The 16,602-nt window shown below is 43.1% G+C and overlaps 1 protein-coding gene across 2 annotated transcripts in view; it reads right to left on the reverse strand.

Moving 5' to 3' along the window:
* Positions 1 to 410: 410 nt before the first annotated feature.
* Positions 411 to 16,602, reverse strand: part of LOC128665755 (reticulon-3) — a 284,724-nt gene continuing 268,532 nt past the window's right edge. For both annotated transcript variants that reach the window (XM_053719947.1, XM_053719946.1), the window contains exon 9: positions 411 to 1,746. In XM_053719947.1, coding sequence (XP_053575922.1) covers positions 1,701 to 1,746 — 46 coding nt within the window. In that variant the 3' untranslated portion in view covers positions 411 to 1,700. The remainder of the gene's footprint in view (positions 1,747 to 16,602) is intronic.

A 16,602-nucleotide genomic window follows, 5' to 3' on the forward strand; every position in this document is an offset into this window, starting at 1 on the left:
GCATTCAAATAAGCAATACTCTCCTCACATCCCTCTGACATTCACTGCACGCTGAGAGGAAAACCGGGCTCCAACCTGCTGCGGAGCGCATATCAACGTAGAATCTAGCACAAACTTACTTCACCACCTCCATAGGAGGCAAAGTTTGTAAAACTGAATTGTGGGTGTGGTGAGGGGTGTATTTATAGGCATTTTAAGGTTTGGGAAACTTTGCCCCTCCTGGTAGGAATGTATATCCCATACGTCACTAGCTCATGGACTCTTGCTAATTACATGAAAGAAATTATATTTTGTCTCTAAGGTTTAAAATAGATATCCCATCATATACAGTGCTGAAATTGTTGTTATCTCACCTCTCCCTTACTTGGGCACATACCAAGAATAATAAACGGAAATAAAAATGACAAAAGTTCACTTTCTACTCTGTTTTTATTATTACCACATGTATTCGCAATATATATAGAGATTTGTTCCACAAACTTGCAAAAACTAAAAATCTGAATATTTCCTGTGCTAACGAGCTTGTTTACAGCTGTATTAGTGAATACTTAATTAGCTCACCCCCTTTTCAGTTTTGAAAGAACAATTAGCAGTTAGCTTTTACACAGTATTGATATACAGTGAATAGTTAGAAGCTTCAGTGCAACAATAACATTTAGTAAAATATCCCACTCTGCTTTTCCTGCAGAATTATCACAATTGACATTCTAGAAAACCCAATAGTTTGTGAACATTTCAAAGAACATTAACACAAAAAAAAAAAAAGGGAAATTTTGTTGCTCCCATTTTCCACCGAAACGAGCGTCCAACAGCAAGCGAATGCTGTACACAGTGATTAACAAACCCAATATTATAAATACATTGTTCCATATTAAAAAAATTATATCTTTCAGCATCAGCAGCTTAGTTTTAGAAGTGGAATTTACTAATTGTTTAGATAAAAGAAAATGTATAATAGATTGTTGTATGCATGAGTACATCTCCTGCGGCAAGAAAGGGGGAAACGTGTAGATGAGAGAGGGGTGAACCTTTACTGTCACAGTCAACAGATAGTAATTCTTAGCAATTATTTAGTGATAATTTCATTCCTTACCCCACAAATCCGTCAATTAAAAAAAAAAAAAAAGTTAATCAGTTATAAATATACATATAAATTACACGGTGCAAGAATGGAAACCATCTTGTATTATTACGTACAACAAATATGTCTGGAAATGTGACTGGTGCAATGAAGAGGATGTGTCGCGGAAAAAAGGGGGTTACTTTGTGCGGAGGGACAGGGGAAAAGAAGATAATGATAGTAACAAAAAAGGTGGAATACAGGATGAGAAAGACGTCAGCACAGATAACTCAGATCACATTAATTACAGAGCCGATCAGAGAGGAAAGGAAGCGATGTGTTTGAACCCTTTGCTGGGAATGTTAGAGGGTGCAAAAGGAGAAAGCAGTAAAATGATGTACTCCAGTGTTTACAGAAGAGCAGTAATACCTTCTCACAATACTAGATGCTGGTCCTTTCCTGCCTAAGAGGAGCAGCACACATGCATGTGTGTGTACGTACGTGTGTGTATCTATGTATATAGACAAAGGATCCTGTGTGGTACATAAAGGCAGCCAAATAACGAGTAGTAACGAGATACAACATAGCCAGTGTTTACACTCTGTTATGAACCCCGACCCTCCCCCACATCTGTGTTTCTTCATTCAGATTTCTTCTTCAATGCGCCAGGGAGCTTGGCCTGAATCCTAGAATAGAGAGAGCAAAGTTATAGCAAAATACTTATCACTAAATAGCGCACAATATGACGACATTTGTACACATGCCGGTGCTACCATTTGTAACTACCTGACGGAATTCTCTCATCCTGTGTTATGTATTGTACAAGGTTAATGCTGTGTAATGGCGCTGTCCTGCGCAGTGGTGCACAATATAATGACACGTACACATGCGGGTGATACCATTTGTAACTACCTGACGGAATTCTCTCATCCTGTGTTATGTATTGTACAAGGTTAATGCTGTGTAATGGCGCTGTCCTGCGCAGTGGTGCACAATATAATGACACGTACACATGCGGGTGATACCATTTGTAACTACCTGACTGAATCGTATCATCCCGTTACGTATTGTACAAGGTTAATGCTGTGTAATGGCGCTGTCCTGCGCAGTGGCGCACAATAAGAAAATTTATGCTTACATGATAAATTTATTTCTTTTTTGACACGATGAATCCTTGGATCATCTTAATTACTAATGGGATATTCACCTCCTGATCAGCAGGAGGCAGCAAAGTGCACCACAGCAGAGCTGCTATATATAGCTCCTCCCTTCCCTCCCACTCCAGTCATTCGACCGAAGTTAGGAAGAGAAAGGAAAAGCCAAGGTACAGAGGTGTCTGAAGTTTACAATAACCTACAACCTGTCTAAAAAGAACAGGGCGGGCCGTGGACTCATTGTGTCAAAAAGGAAATAAATTTATCAGGTAAGCATAAATTTTCTTTTTTAAGACACGATGAGTCCACGGATCATCTTAATTACTAATGGGATTCAATAACAAAGCTAGAGTACATGGATGATAAGGGAGGGACAAGACAGGGAACCTAAACGGAAGGCACCACTGCTTGAAGAACCTTTCCCAAAAACGGCCTCAGCCGAGGCAAAAGTGTCAAATTTGTAAAACTTTGAAAAAGTGTGAAGAGAGGACCAAGTTGCAGCCTTGCAAATCTGTTCGACAGAAGCTTCATTTTTGAACGCCCATGAGGAAGCAACAGTCCTCGTGGAATGAGCAGTAACTCTCTCAGGAGGCTGCTGTCCAGCAGTCTCATTTGCAAAACGTATGATACTCTTCAACCAAAAAGAAAGAGAAGTAGCCGTAGCTTTCTGTCCCTTGCGTTTTCCTGAGAAACCACAAAGAAAGCAGAAGACTGACGAAAGTCCTAAGTCGCCTGCAGGTAAAACTTTAAAACATGGACCACGTCCAAATTGTGCAAAAGTCTTTCCTTCTTAGAAGAAGGATTAGGACACAAAGAAGGAACAACAATCTCCTGATTAATTTTCCGATCAGAGACAACCTTAGGAAGAAATTCTAATTTGGTACGCAAAACTACTGTACCTTATCTGAATGGAAAATAAGGTAAGGAGACTCGTACTGCAATGCCAAGAGTTCTGACACTCTCCGAGCAGAAGAAATAGCAACGAGAAATAAAACTTTCCAAGATAACAACTTAATATCTAAGGAATGCATAGGCTCAAACGGAGCCCCTTGAAGAACATTGATAACTAAATTAAGACTCCATGGAGGAGTAACTGGTTTAAACACAGGCCTAATCCTAACCAAGGCCTGACAAAAAGATTGTACATCTGGGACATCCGCCAGACGTTTGAGTAACAAAATAGATAAGGACGAGATTTGACCCTTTAGGGAACTTGTCGATAAACCTTTCTCCAAACCCTCTTGAAGAAAGGACAAAATTCTAGGAATCCTAACTCTACTCCTAGAGTAGCCCTTGGATTCACACCAATAGAGATATTTATGCCATATCTTATGGTAAATCTTTCTAGTTACAGGCTTACAAGCCTGAATCATGGTCTCTATGACCGAGTCAGAAAACCCCCGTTCGGACAAAATTAAGCGTTCAATCTCCAAGCAGTCAGCTTCAGAGAAACTAGATTTGGGTGTAGGAAGGGCCCTTGAATTAGAAGGTCTTTCCTCAACAGAAGTCTCCAAGGTGGTAGAGATGTCATCTCCACTAAGTCTGCATACCAGATCCTGCGAGGTGCTAGGAGGATAACAGAGGCCCTCTCCTGTATGATTCGAGCAATTACTCGAGGAAGAGGAAAAAATGGAGGTAACAGGTATGCTAGATTGAAATTCCAAGGGCCTGCCAGCGCATCTATCAATTTCGCTGGAGTCCCTGGATCTCGACCCGTATTCCGGGAGCTTGGCATTCTGACGTGATGCCATGAGATCCAATTCCGGTTGCCCCCACTTGAGAATCAGGCTGGAAAAAACCTTCCAGATGGAGTTCCCACTCCCCCGGATGAAAGGTCTGTCTGCTCTGAAAAACCGCCTCCCAGTTGTCCACCCCTGGGATGTGGATCGCCGACAGCAAGAATGGGTCTCTGCCCATTGAATTATTTTGGATACCTCTGTCATCGCCAAGGAACTCCTTGTTCCTCCCTGATGATTGATGTATGCCACTGACGTTATGTTGTCCGACTGGAACCTGATAAAACGGACCGAAACTAACTGAGGCAGGCCAGAAGAGCGTTGTAAATTGCTCTCAGTTCCAGAATGTTTATGGGTAAAACAGACTCTGCTTGAGTCCATATTCCCTGAGCCTTTAGAGAGCCCCAGACTGCTCCCCACCCTAGCAGGCTGGCATCTGTTGTCACAATCACCCAAGATGGTCTGCAAAAGCATGTTCCTTGGGAGAAATGATCCAGAGACAACCACCATTGTAGAGTCCCTTGTCTCCTGTTCCAGAAGAAGTTGAGGGGACAAGTCTGAATAATCTCCGTTCCATAGTCTCAACATATTCAACTGCAGAGCTCTGAGATGGAAGCAAGCAAACGGGATGATGTCCATTGTTGCCACCATAAGCCCTATTAACTCCATGCACTGAGCCACTGATGGTCGAGGAGTGGACTGAAGGGCTAGACAAGTATCGATAATCTTTAATTTTCTGACTTCTGTCAGAAAAATCTTCATAGACAAAAGAGTCTATTATGGTCCCTAGCAAAGCTACCCTTGTTATTGGAACTAAGGAACTCTTTTCTAAATTCACCTTCTAGCCGTGGGATCTTAGGAAGGACAACACCAAGTCCGCATGAGAACTTGCTAGCTGAAAGTATGGCGCCTGGACTAGGATGTCATCCAGATAAGGCGCTACTGCAATGCCCCTTGATCGAAGTACCGCCAACAGAGATCCCAGAACCTTCGTGAAGATTTTGGGGGCTGTGGCCAGACCGAAAGGAAAAGCCACAAACTGGTAGGGTTTGTCCAGAAAGGCAAACCTTAAGAACTTGTGATGATCCCTGTGAATGGGAACATGTAGGTACGCGTCCTCTAAATCCACTGTTGTCATAAATTGACCCTCTAGGATAAAGGAAATGGAACGAATAGTTTCCATCTTGAAGGATGGTACACTAAGAAAATTGGTTTAGACACTTGAGATCTAAAAAGTGGTCTGAAGGTTCCCTCCTTCTTTGGGAACCACAACCCGATTGGGAACCTAGGCCCTGTACCTGTATTGGTACTGAAACAATCACCCCCAGGTCTGAGAGGTCTCCTACGCAGTGTAAGAACGCCTCTCCTTTTGTCTGATCTGCATATAATCCTAAAAGCAGAAACTTGCCTCTGGAAGGAAAACTTTAGAGCTCTAATCAGGGATACTGAACCTCTCGAACCCAAGCTTGAGTAAAGACGGAAAGTCTGCCCCTACAAGATCCGATCCCGGATCGGGGGCATGTCCTTTTATGCTGTCTTTGATGCAACAGCAGGCTATTTGGATTTTTAAATTCCAAAAAAGATAATTTCCGTCAAGCCAGGTCCCGACAAGGTCTTCCCCTTGTAAGGGTTCACTAAAAACTTAGACTTAGAGCATACATCCGTAGAACAAGGCTCTAACCATAAGGTTCTGTGAGCTGAAACAGAGAAACCTGAAAACTATGCTCCCAGTTTGATAACTTAAAGAACCAGTCAATACAGTAGATTTGCATAATCAACAAATGCATGATAAGAAGACAATGCAATAGTATTTAGTCTGAACTTCAAATGAGTAGATTTTTTTAAAATAAATTGCAAAGTTATGTCTATTTCCACTCCCACTGTATCATGTGACAGCCATCAGCCAATCACAAATGCATTTAAGTATATGCTGTGAACTCTTGCACATGCTCAGTAGGAGCTGGCGACTTAAAAAGTTTAAATATAAAAAGACTGTGCACATTTTGTTAATGGAAGTAAATTTGAAAGTTGTTTAAAATTGCATGCTCTATCTGAATCATGAAGTTTAATTTTTACTTGAGTGTCCCTTTAAAGGGAAGACTTTTGACATAAAGGAATTAGGCAACTTGAAGGCCTTTATCCTATCCTGGATCTTATCCAGGTAAGTTCCTGACTTAGTAGCATCAGACAACGCATCAAAGCAATATGCCGTCACACTAGTGGCGGTAGCAAAGTACACAGCTGGTTGCCATTGTAAGCCCTGGGGTACATCCCTTTTCCCAACTATCCTCTAAGAGTATAGTAGTTCTCTTAGCTAAGCTGGAAACTACTCTTTAGCTGAGTCAGCTATTGGAAACTTTTTTTTAAGTATAGGGAATGTGGCCATATAACCTACTGGACGCTTAGGTAGATTACACCGGTAGTGTCGGAGTCGCCCAGGCCAGCTAAAACCTCCTAAAGTAACAAATGGAGGTATACAAGCTAAAAATAAAACAGAGCTATTATTCATCTGAGTCTGAAAAAGTTTCTCTCAGATAATCCCGAAAAGTATCTTCCTCTTTCAGATAATAAGGAAAACCCATTCGGAATAGCAACTACTGAATCAACTAAATGATTGAAAATAACTCCTCTAGTAATGTTCTCTACCACGTGGGAAAAACATATAATGCCTGAAATGCAGAGTAACTCCGGGTGGAGTGTGAGAGGAAGCGCAGGGCACTGCATGTGGGCCATAAAAGTTTGTGGGACACTATAGGAGAAATTTGTGGCATAGATTAACCATTGTCAATAGACACCCAAACAGCAAACGCCTTAGAAAGAGTAGGATCAGAAAAAAAAGAACTTCTTTAAATTTAAAAAGTAACTATTTTTTGTGTGCTTTGTTTCATCCTAAGTCATAAAAGATGAATTAACAAATAAACGGCTGAAATTCCTTTAATAAATCAACAGATAAAAAAACGTTACTATGTCTTTAAATTTAAAAAGTAACTATTTTTGTGCGTTTTTGTTTCATCCAAAGTCATAAAAGATGAATTAACAAATAAACGGCTGAAATTCTCTTTAAATTTTAAACTGTAACTTTTTATTTTTTGTGTGCATATATGTGAGATTAGCACGCAAACATTGTGGCACCTATTAGCACCTCAAAAAAAAAAAGTTGCTGAAGTGAACCATCAGCACCCAACATTTAAAAGCAATAAAAACTTAGGACATAAATAACGTTACTGTTCTAAACAGATCCGGACCCAAACAGAGAGAGCACTGAGAATTGTGTTGAAGGCAATACCTCTCTACCTTCCGATGAACGGAAGAAGATAAACTAGTGCAGCCTAAGTCGGCCCCCAACATAGCTCCGCCCCTATAACGCTCATCTCCAAGTCTCTCCTAGAGATTGGAAATTGTTATATAGCTCATCCCTTCCCTCCCACTCCAGTCATTCGACCGATGTTAGGAAGAAAAAGGAAAAGCCAAGGTGCAGAGGTGTCTGAAGTTTACAAAAATTAATAACCTGTCTCATAGAACAGGGCGGGCCGTGGACTCATCGTGTCTAAAATGAAACAAATTTATCAGGTAAGCATACATTTTCTTTTTAAAGACACGATGAGTCCACGGATTTCATCCTTACTTATGGGATACAATACCAAAGCTAGAGTACACGGATGAAAAGGGAGGGACAAGACAGGGAACCTAAACAGAAGGCACCACTGCTTTCTCCCAAAAGCAGCCTCCGCCGAAGCAAAGGTATCAAATTTGTAAAATTTAGAAAAAGTATGAAGAGAAGACCAAGTTGCAGCTTTACAAATCTGCTCAACAGAAGCTTCATTTTTGAATGCCCATGAGGAAGCAACAGCCCTAGTGGAATGAGACGTAACTCTTTCAGGAGGCTGCTGTCCAGCAGTTTCATATGCAAAACGGATGATACTCTTTAGCCAAAAAGAAAGAGAGGTAGCCGTAGCTTTCTGACCCTTATGTTTTCCAGAAAAAATGATAAACAGAGAAGATGATTGACGAAAATCCTTAGTTGCTTGTAAGTCAAATTCTAAAGCCCGAACTACATCCAAATTGTGCAGAAGACGCTCCTTCGGAGAAGAAGGATTAGGACACAAGGAAGGAACAACAATCTCCTGATTAATGTTCTTGTCTGAAACAACCTTAGGAAGAAAACCAAGTTTAGTACGTAAAAACACCTTATCCGAATGAAAAATAAGGTAAGGTGAATTATATTGTAATGCTGAAAGCTCAGACACCCATCGAGCTGAAGAAATGGCAACAAGAAATAAAACTTTCCAAGATGATAACTTAATATCTATGGAATGCATAGGCTCAAACGGAACCCCTTGAAGAACTTTAAGAACTAAATTTAAACTCTATGGAGGAGCAATTGGTTTAAACACAGGCCTGATTCTAACCAAAGCCTGACAAAAAGATTGAACATCTGGGACATCTGCCAGACGCTTGTGTAACAAAATAGATAAAGCAGAGATCTGACCCTTTAGGGAACTTGCTGATAAACCCTTCTCCAATCCCTCTTGGAGAAAAGCCAAAATCCTGGGAATCCTAACTCTACTCCATGAGTAGCCCTTGGATTCACACCAATACAGATATTTACGCCATATCTTATGGTAAATCTTCCTAGTTACAGGCTTACGCGCCTGAATTAAGGTATCTATAACCGAATCAGAAAAACTCCGCTTGGATAGGATTAAGCGTTCAATCTCCAAGCAGTCAGCTTCAGAGAAACTAGATTCGGGTGAAGGAAGGGTCCTTCCTCAAAGGAAGTTTCCAAGGTGGCAGGGATGACATGTCCACCAGATCGGCATACCAAATCCTGCGAGGCCACGCAGGAGCGATGAGAATCACTGATGCCTTCTCCTGTTTGATTCGAGCAATAACTCGGGGAAGAAGAGCTAACGGGGGGAATAGATATGCTAGGCTGAAGGACCAAGGAACTACCAAGGCATCTATCAGTTCCGCCTGGGGGTCCCTGGACCTGGACCCGTATCTCGGAAACTTGGCATTCTGACGAGATGCCATGAGATCCAATTCTGGCCGACCCCATGTGAGAATCAGGTTTGAGAATATTTCCGGATGGAGTTCCCACTCTCCCGGATGAAAGGTCTGCCTGCTCACAAAATCCGGCTTCCAGTTGTCCACCCCTGGGATGTGGATCGCTGACAGATGGCAAGAATGGGCCTCCGCCCACTGGATTATCTTGGCAACTTTGGTCATCGCTAAGGAACTCTTTGTTCCTCCCTGATGATTGATGTAAGCCACTGTCGTTATGTTGTCTGACTAGAATCTGATGAATTGAGCTGAAGCCAACTGAGGCCAAGCCCGAAGAGCATTGAAGATGCTCTAGAATATTGATGGGAAGGAGAGACTCTGACCGAGTCCATACTCCCTGAGCCTTTTAAGAACCCCAGACTGCTCCCCATCCTAAAAGGCTGGCGTCCGTTGTCACGATCACCCATGACGGTCTGCGAAAGCACGTCCCCTGGGACAGATGATCCAGAGACAACCACCATAGAAGAGAGTTCCTCGTCTCTTGTTCTAGGGTTATTCGAGGAGACAAATCCGTATAATCTCCATTCCACTGCCTGAGCATGCTCAACTGCAGAGGCCTGAGATGAAACCGAGCAAACGGGATGATGTCAATTGCCGCTACCATCAAACCGATTACCTCCATGCACTGAGCCACTGACGGCCGAGGAGTGAACTGAAGGGCTCGACATGTATTCAGAATTTTCGACTTTCTGACCTCTGTCAGAAAAATCTTCATGGATAAAGGGTCGATTAGAGTTCCTAAGAAGGGTACCCTTGTCTGTGGAATTAACGAACTTTTCTCCAGATTTACCTTGCACCCGTGAGTTCTCAGGAAGGATAGCACAATGTTGGTATGGGACCTTGCTTGTTGATAAGATGAAGCCTGGATTAGGATATCGTCCGGATAAGGCGCCACCGCAATTCCCCGCGGTCTTAGAACCGCTAGTAGAGACCCCAGAACTTTTGTGAAAATTCTGGGTGCCGTGGCCAGACCGAAAGGAAGGGCCACAAACTGAAAGTGTTTGTCCAGGAAGGCAAACCACAGGAACTTGTGATGATCTCTGTGGATAGGAACATGAAGACATGCATCCTTTAGATCCACTGTCGTCATAAATTGACCCTCTTGGATCAATGGAAGAATGGTACGATTAGTTTCCATCTTGAACAATGGAACTCTAAGAAACTTGTTTAGACTCGAGATCTAAAATAGGTCTGAAGGTTCCCTCCTTTTTGGGAACTACAAGCAGATTTGAATAAAAACCCTGTCCCTGTATTGGAACGGGACAAATTACCCCCATGGAAGAGAGGTCTCTTACACAATGTAAGAACGCCTCTCCTTTTATCTTGTCTGCAGATAACCTTGAAAGAAGAAATCTTCCTCGAGGGGAGGAATTTCTGAACTCCAGTTTGCATCCCTGAGACACTTTCTATAGCCCAGGGATCCTGAACATCTCGCACCCAAGCCTGAATGAAGGAAAGTCTGCCCCCTACCAGATCCAGTCCCGGATCGGGGGCAAACCCTTCATGCTGACTTGGAATCAGCGTTTGGTTTCTTGGATTGTTTACCTTTGTTCCAAGAGTTGTTTGGTTTCCAAGTTGACTTGGTTTGCGAATAGTTTCCTTCCTGTTTAGATGAGGAAGCGAAAGAATTTCCTTTGAAATTTCGAAAGGAACAAAAATTACTCTGTCGTCCCTTCTGCTTTATTTCTTTTGTCTTGAGGAAGGAAATGACCCTTGCCTCCTGTAATGTCAGCGATAATTTCCTTCAATCCAGGACCAAACAAGGTCTTTCCCTTATAGGGAATTGCCAAAAGCTTAGATTTGGATGATACATCCGCAGACCAAGGCTTCAACCATAAAGCTTTGCGGGCTAGAATAGAGAAACCTGAACTTTTAGCTGCCAATTTCGTAATTTGCAGGGAAGCGTCTGTTATGAAAGAGTTAGCTAATTTAAAAGCTTTAATCCGATCCTGGATTTCTTCCAAAGAAGTCTCAGTCTTAAGAGACTCTGCAAGATCATCAAACCAATAAGCTGCCGCACTGGTTACTGTAACAATGCATGCAGCAGGTTGTAGTAGCAAACCCTGGTGAACATAGATCTTTTTCAGTAGACCCTCCAACTTCTTATCCATGGGGTCCTTGAAAGCACAACTATCCTCAATAGGAATAGTAGTTTGTTTGGCCAAGGTGGAAATAGCCCCCTCCACCTTAGGGACCGTTTGCCAAGTTTCCTTAACAGCGTCCGCAATTGGGAACATTTTCTTGAAAATAGGAGAAGGGAATACCAGGTTTCTCCCATTCCTTAGCAATAATCTCTGAAGTTCGCTTGGGAACTGGAAAAACCTCTGAGTAAGAAGGAACCTCTAAGTATCTGTCTAACTTATTCAATTACTCAGAAACGACCACCCCTGCGGAATCACAGTCGTCCAAAGTCACTAAAACCTCCCTGAGTAACAGACGGAGGTGTTCTAGTTTAAACCGGAAAGAAAACTTCTGAATCAGTCAAAGGTAGGCTCCCTGAGTCTGAAATTTCACCTTCCGATAGAACCTCCATACCTCTATCTCAGATCCCTGAGAGGGTACGTCAGAGGTAGCCACCAGAGCATCAGACACTTCGTTAACTACATAGTTGTCCTTCCTCTTACGTTTGCCTTGAAGAATAGCAAAGGCAGATAACGCCTCAGAAAGAGTAGAAGACATAACTGCGGCTATATCTCGTAATGTAACTGCAGCAGAAACTTGAGGCGAAGTACATGGCACTGCTTGGGCGGACGTTAAAGGCTGGGACGTTTGGGGAGAAAGCAGTGGCATACACTGACTCTCATTGTTAGACTCTTGAGAGGCATCCGCCACTGACAATTTTTTATCATGAAAAAAAATTATCTTTATAGCTTAAAGCCCTCTCAATACATGAGTAACAAAAAGGAACAGGAGGTTCCACATTGGCGTCCAAACACATTGTGCAGACAACATTTTCTAAGTCCATGAAACAAGCAAACAACTTGAAAATTTTGAAATACTCTTATAAATTTAAGACTGGCCCTTTAATAATACTGGCCCTTTAAATGTACCACTCAGACTCTCTTACTATGTGAGAGAAGAGCAACGTAAAAATAAGTACAATAGTACAATACAGTGCAATCAAAATAACAATGATTTTTTTTTACTATGCACACTGTGTCTTTAAGGATTAAACGTAGGCGCTTTACTTTACTGTGCCGTTTAAGAACTGAGCAGAATAAGTCTGAAAACAAACTATTTGTCCCTTTCAGACACCTCCTCGCCTCAACAGCTAAGCTGAGGCGCCTACCAGCCGCCAGACCTCTCTCAAGGATGTGTCCGGGCTACAGGATGTGTCGGGCTACAGTGCGCTAACAACCGCCTGCTTATTTAACAATGCGGTTCAACGCACAGCCCGAAGTTGTAGAAATACGCCGCAGATGAGTTCCCAGTCTTTAGTTTTATGAACAAGACCAGAACAAGGGGCAATGTAAACTGCGCAACAACTAGGAAGCGCACGAATATAAGCCCGCCCCTCTTGGGCGTAAACGTTATACTGTTCGTACCGGGATTTTATAATAATAAAAAAATGTCCGATACTGTCCCTTAGCCTTAGCCCAGTGCCTATGTACCCATGCTGTCATCATGGGAACCCCTTCCATCTGAAGAGTCATATCCCAAAAAAACATAATTTATGCTTACCTGATAAATTTATTTCTCTTGTAGTGTATCCAGTCCACGGATCATCCATTACTTGTGGGATATTCTCCTTCCCTACAGGAAGTTGCAAGAGGATCACCCACAGCAGAGCTGCTATATAGCTCCTCCCCTCACTGCCATATCCAGTCATTCGACCGAAACAAGCAGAGAAAGGAGAAACCATAGGGTGCAGTGGTGACTGTAGTTTAATTAAAATTTAGACCTGACTGAAAAGGACAGGGCGGGCCGTGGACTGGATACACTACAAGAGAAATAAATTGATCAGGTAAGCATAAATTATGTTTTCTCTTGTTAAGTGTATCCAGTCCACGGATCATCCATTACTTGTGGGATACCAATACCAAAGCTAAAGTACACGGATGATGGGAGGGACAAGGCAGGAACTTAAACGGAAGGAACCACTGCCTGTAGAACCTTTCTCCCAAAAACAGCCTCCGAAGAAGCAAAAGTATCAAATTTGGAAAATTTGGAAAAGGTATGAAGCGAAGACCAAGTTGCAGCCTTGCAAATCTGTTCAACAGAGGCCTCATTTTTAAAGGCCCAGGTGGAAGCCACAGCTGTAGTAGAATGAGCTGTAATCCTTTCAGGAGGCTGCTGTCCAGCAGTCTCATAGGCTAAACGGATTATACTCCAAAGCCAAAAAGAAAGAGAGGTTGCCGAGGCCTTCTGACCTCTCTTCTGTCCAGAGTAAACAACAAACAGGTTAGATGTTTGGCGAAAATCTTTAGTAGACTAAGTAAAACTTCAAGGCACGGACTACGTCTAGATTATGCAAAAGACGTTCCTTCTTTGAAGAAGGATTAGGACATAATGATGGAACAACAATCTCTTGATTGATATTCTTGTTAGAAACCACCTTAGGTAAAAACCCAGGTTTTGTACGCAGAACAACTTTATCTGAATGAAAGATCAGATAAGGAGAATCACAATGTAAGGCAGATAACTCCGAGACTCTTCGAGCCGAGGAAATAGCCATCAGAAAAAGAAATTTCCATGAAAGAAGTTTGATATCAATAGAATGAATGGGTTCAAACGGAACCCCTTGAAGAACTTTAAGAACCAAGTTTAAGCTCCATGGAGGAGCAACAGGTTTAAACACAGGCTTAATTCTAACTAAAGCCTGACAAAATGCCTTAACGTCTGGAACTTCTGCCAGACGCTTGAGTAAAAGAATAGACAGAGCAGAAATCTGCCCTTTAAAGAACTAGCTGATAATCCTTTGTCCAAACCCTCTTGGAGGAAGGACAATATCCTAGGAATCCTAACCATACTCCATGAGTAATTCTTGGATTTACACCAATGAAGATATTTACGCCATATCTTGTGGTAAATTTTCCTGGTGACAGGCTTTCGTGCCTGTATTAAGGTATCAATTACTGACTCGGAGAAGCCACGCTTTGGTAGGATCAAGCGTTCAATCTCCATGCAGTCAGTCTCAAAGAAAGTAGATTCGGATGATTGAAAGGACCTTGTATTAGAAGGTCTTGTCTCAGAGGCAGAGTCCATGGTGGAAAGGATGACATGTCCACTAGGTCTGCATACCAGGTCCTGCGTGGCCACGCAGGCGCTATCAATATCACCGATGCTCTTTCCTGTTTGATTTTGGCAATCAGACGAGGGAGCAGAGGAAACGGTGGAAACACATAAGCCAGGTTGAAGAACCAAGGCGCTGCTAGAGCATCTATCAGTGCCGCTTCTGGGTCCCTGGACCTGGATCCGTAACAAGGAAGCTTGGCATTCTGGCGAGACGCCATGAGATCCAATTCTGGTTTGCCCCAACGGAGAACCAATTAAGCAAACACCTCCGGATGGAGTTCCCATTCCCCCGGATGAAAAGTCTGACTACTTAGAAAATCCGCCTCCCAGTTCTCTACACCTGGGATATGGATCGCTGACAGGTGGCAAGAGTGAGTCTCTGCCCAGTGAATTATCTTGGAGACTTCTGACATCGCTAGGGAACTCCTGGTTCCCCCTTGATGGTTGATGTAAGCCACAGTCGTGATGTTGTCCGACTGAAATCTGATGAACCTCAGTGTTGCTAGCTGAGGCCAAGCCAGAAGAGCATTGAATATTGCTCTTAACTCCAGAATATTTATTGGGAGGAGTTTCTCCTCCTGAGTCCATGAACCCTGAGCCTTCAGGGAGTTCCAGACTGCACCCCAACCTAGAAGGCTGGCATCTTGTTACAATTGTCCAATCTGGTCTGCGAAAGGTCATACCCTTGGACAGATGGGCCCGAGATAACCACCAGAGAAGAGAATCTCTGGTTTCCTGATCCAGATTTAGTAGAGGGGACAAATCTGTGTAATCCCCATTCCACTGACTGAGCATGCATAATTGCAGCGGTCTGAGATGCAGGCGCGCGAATGGCACTATGTCCATCGCCGCTACCATTAAGCCGATTACTTCCATGCACTGAGCCACCGTGGGGCGCGGAATGGAGTGAAGAACACGGCAAGCATTTAGAAGTTTTGATAACCTGGACTCCGTCAGGTAAATTTTCATTTCTACAGAATCTATTAGAGTCCCTAGGAAGGAAACCCTTGTGAGAGGAGATAGAGAACTCTTTTCTTCGTTCACTTTCCACCCATGCGACCTCAGGAATGCCAGAACTATCTCTGTATGAGATTTGGCAATTTGAAAGCTTGACGCCTGTATCAGGATGTCGTCCAGGTAAGGAGCCACCGCTATGCCTCGCGGTCTTAGGACCGCCAGAAGTGAGCCCAGAACCTTTGTAAAAATTCTTGGGGCTGTAGCCAACCCGAATGGAAGAGCTACAAATTGGTAATGCCTGTCTAGAAAGGCAAACCTCAGGAACTGATTATGATTCTTGTGAATCGGAATGTGAAGGTAGGCATCCTTTAAGTCCACTGTGGTCATGTACTGACCCTCTTGGATCATGGGTAAAATGGTTCGAATAGTTTCCATCTTGAATGACGGAACTCTGAGGAATTTGTTTAGGATCTTTAAATCCAAAATTGGTCTGAAGGTTCCCTCTTTTTTGGGAACAATAAACAGATTTGAATAAAACCCCTGTCCTTGTTCCGTCCGCGGAACTGGATGGATCACTCCCATTACAAGGAGATCTTGTACGCAGCTTAGGAATGCCTCTTTCTTTATCTGGTTTGCAGATAATCTTGAAAGGTGAAATCTCCCTTGTGGAGGAGAAGCTTTGAAGTCCAGAAGATATCCCTGAGATATGATCTCCAACGCCCAGGGATCCTGAACATCTCTTGCCCACGCCTGGGCGAAGAGAGAGAGAGTCTGCCCCCTACTAGATCCGTTGTCGGATAGGGGGCCGCTCCTTCATGCTGTCTTAGAGGCAGCAGCAGGCTTTCTGGCCTGCTTGCCCTTGTTCCAGGACTGGTTAGGTTTCCAGGCCTGCTTGGATTGAGCAAAAGTTCCCTCTTGTTTTGAAGCAGAGGAAGTTGATGCTGCACCTGCCTTGAAATTTCGAAAGGCACGAAAATTAGACTGTTTTGCCTTTGATTTGGCCCTGTCCTGAGGAAGGGTATGACCCTTACCTCCAGTAATGTCAGCAATAATTTCTTTCAAACCAGGCCCGAATAAGGTCTGCCCCTTGAAAGGAATGTTGAGTAATTTAGACTTTGAAGTCACATCAGCTGACCAGGATTTGAGCCATAGCTCCCTATGCGCCTGGATGGCGAATCCGGAATTCTTAGCCGTTAGTTTAGTCAAATGAACAATGGCATCAGAAACAAATGAGTTAGCTAGCTTAAGAGTTCTAAGCTTGTCAACAATTTCAGTCAATGGAGCTGTATGGATGGCCTCTTCCAGGGCCTCAAACCAGAATGCCGCCGCAGCAGTGACAGGCGCAATGCATGCAAGGGGCTGTAAAATAAAACCTTGTTGAATAAACATTTTCTTA

The sequence above is a fragment of the Bombina bombina genome, chromosome 7 (assembly GCF_027579735.1).
Source record: "Bombina bombina isolate aBomBom1 chromosome 7, aBomBom1.pri, whole genome shotgun sequence".
Taxonomy (NCBI): Eukaryota; Metazoa; Chordata; class Amphibia; order Anura; family Bombinatoridae; genus Bombina; species Bombina bombina.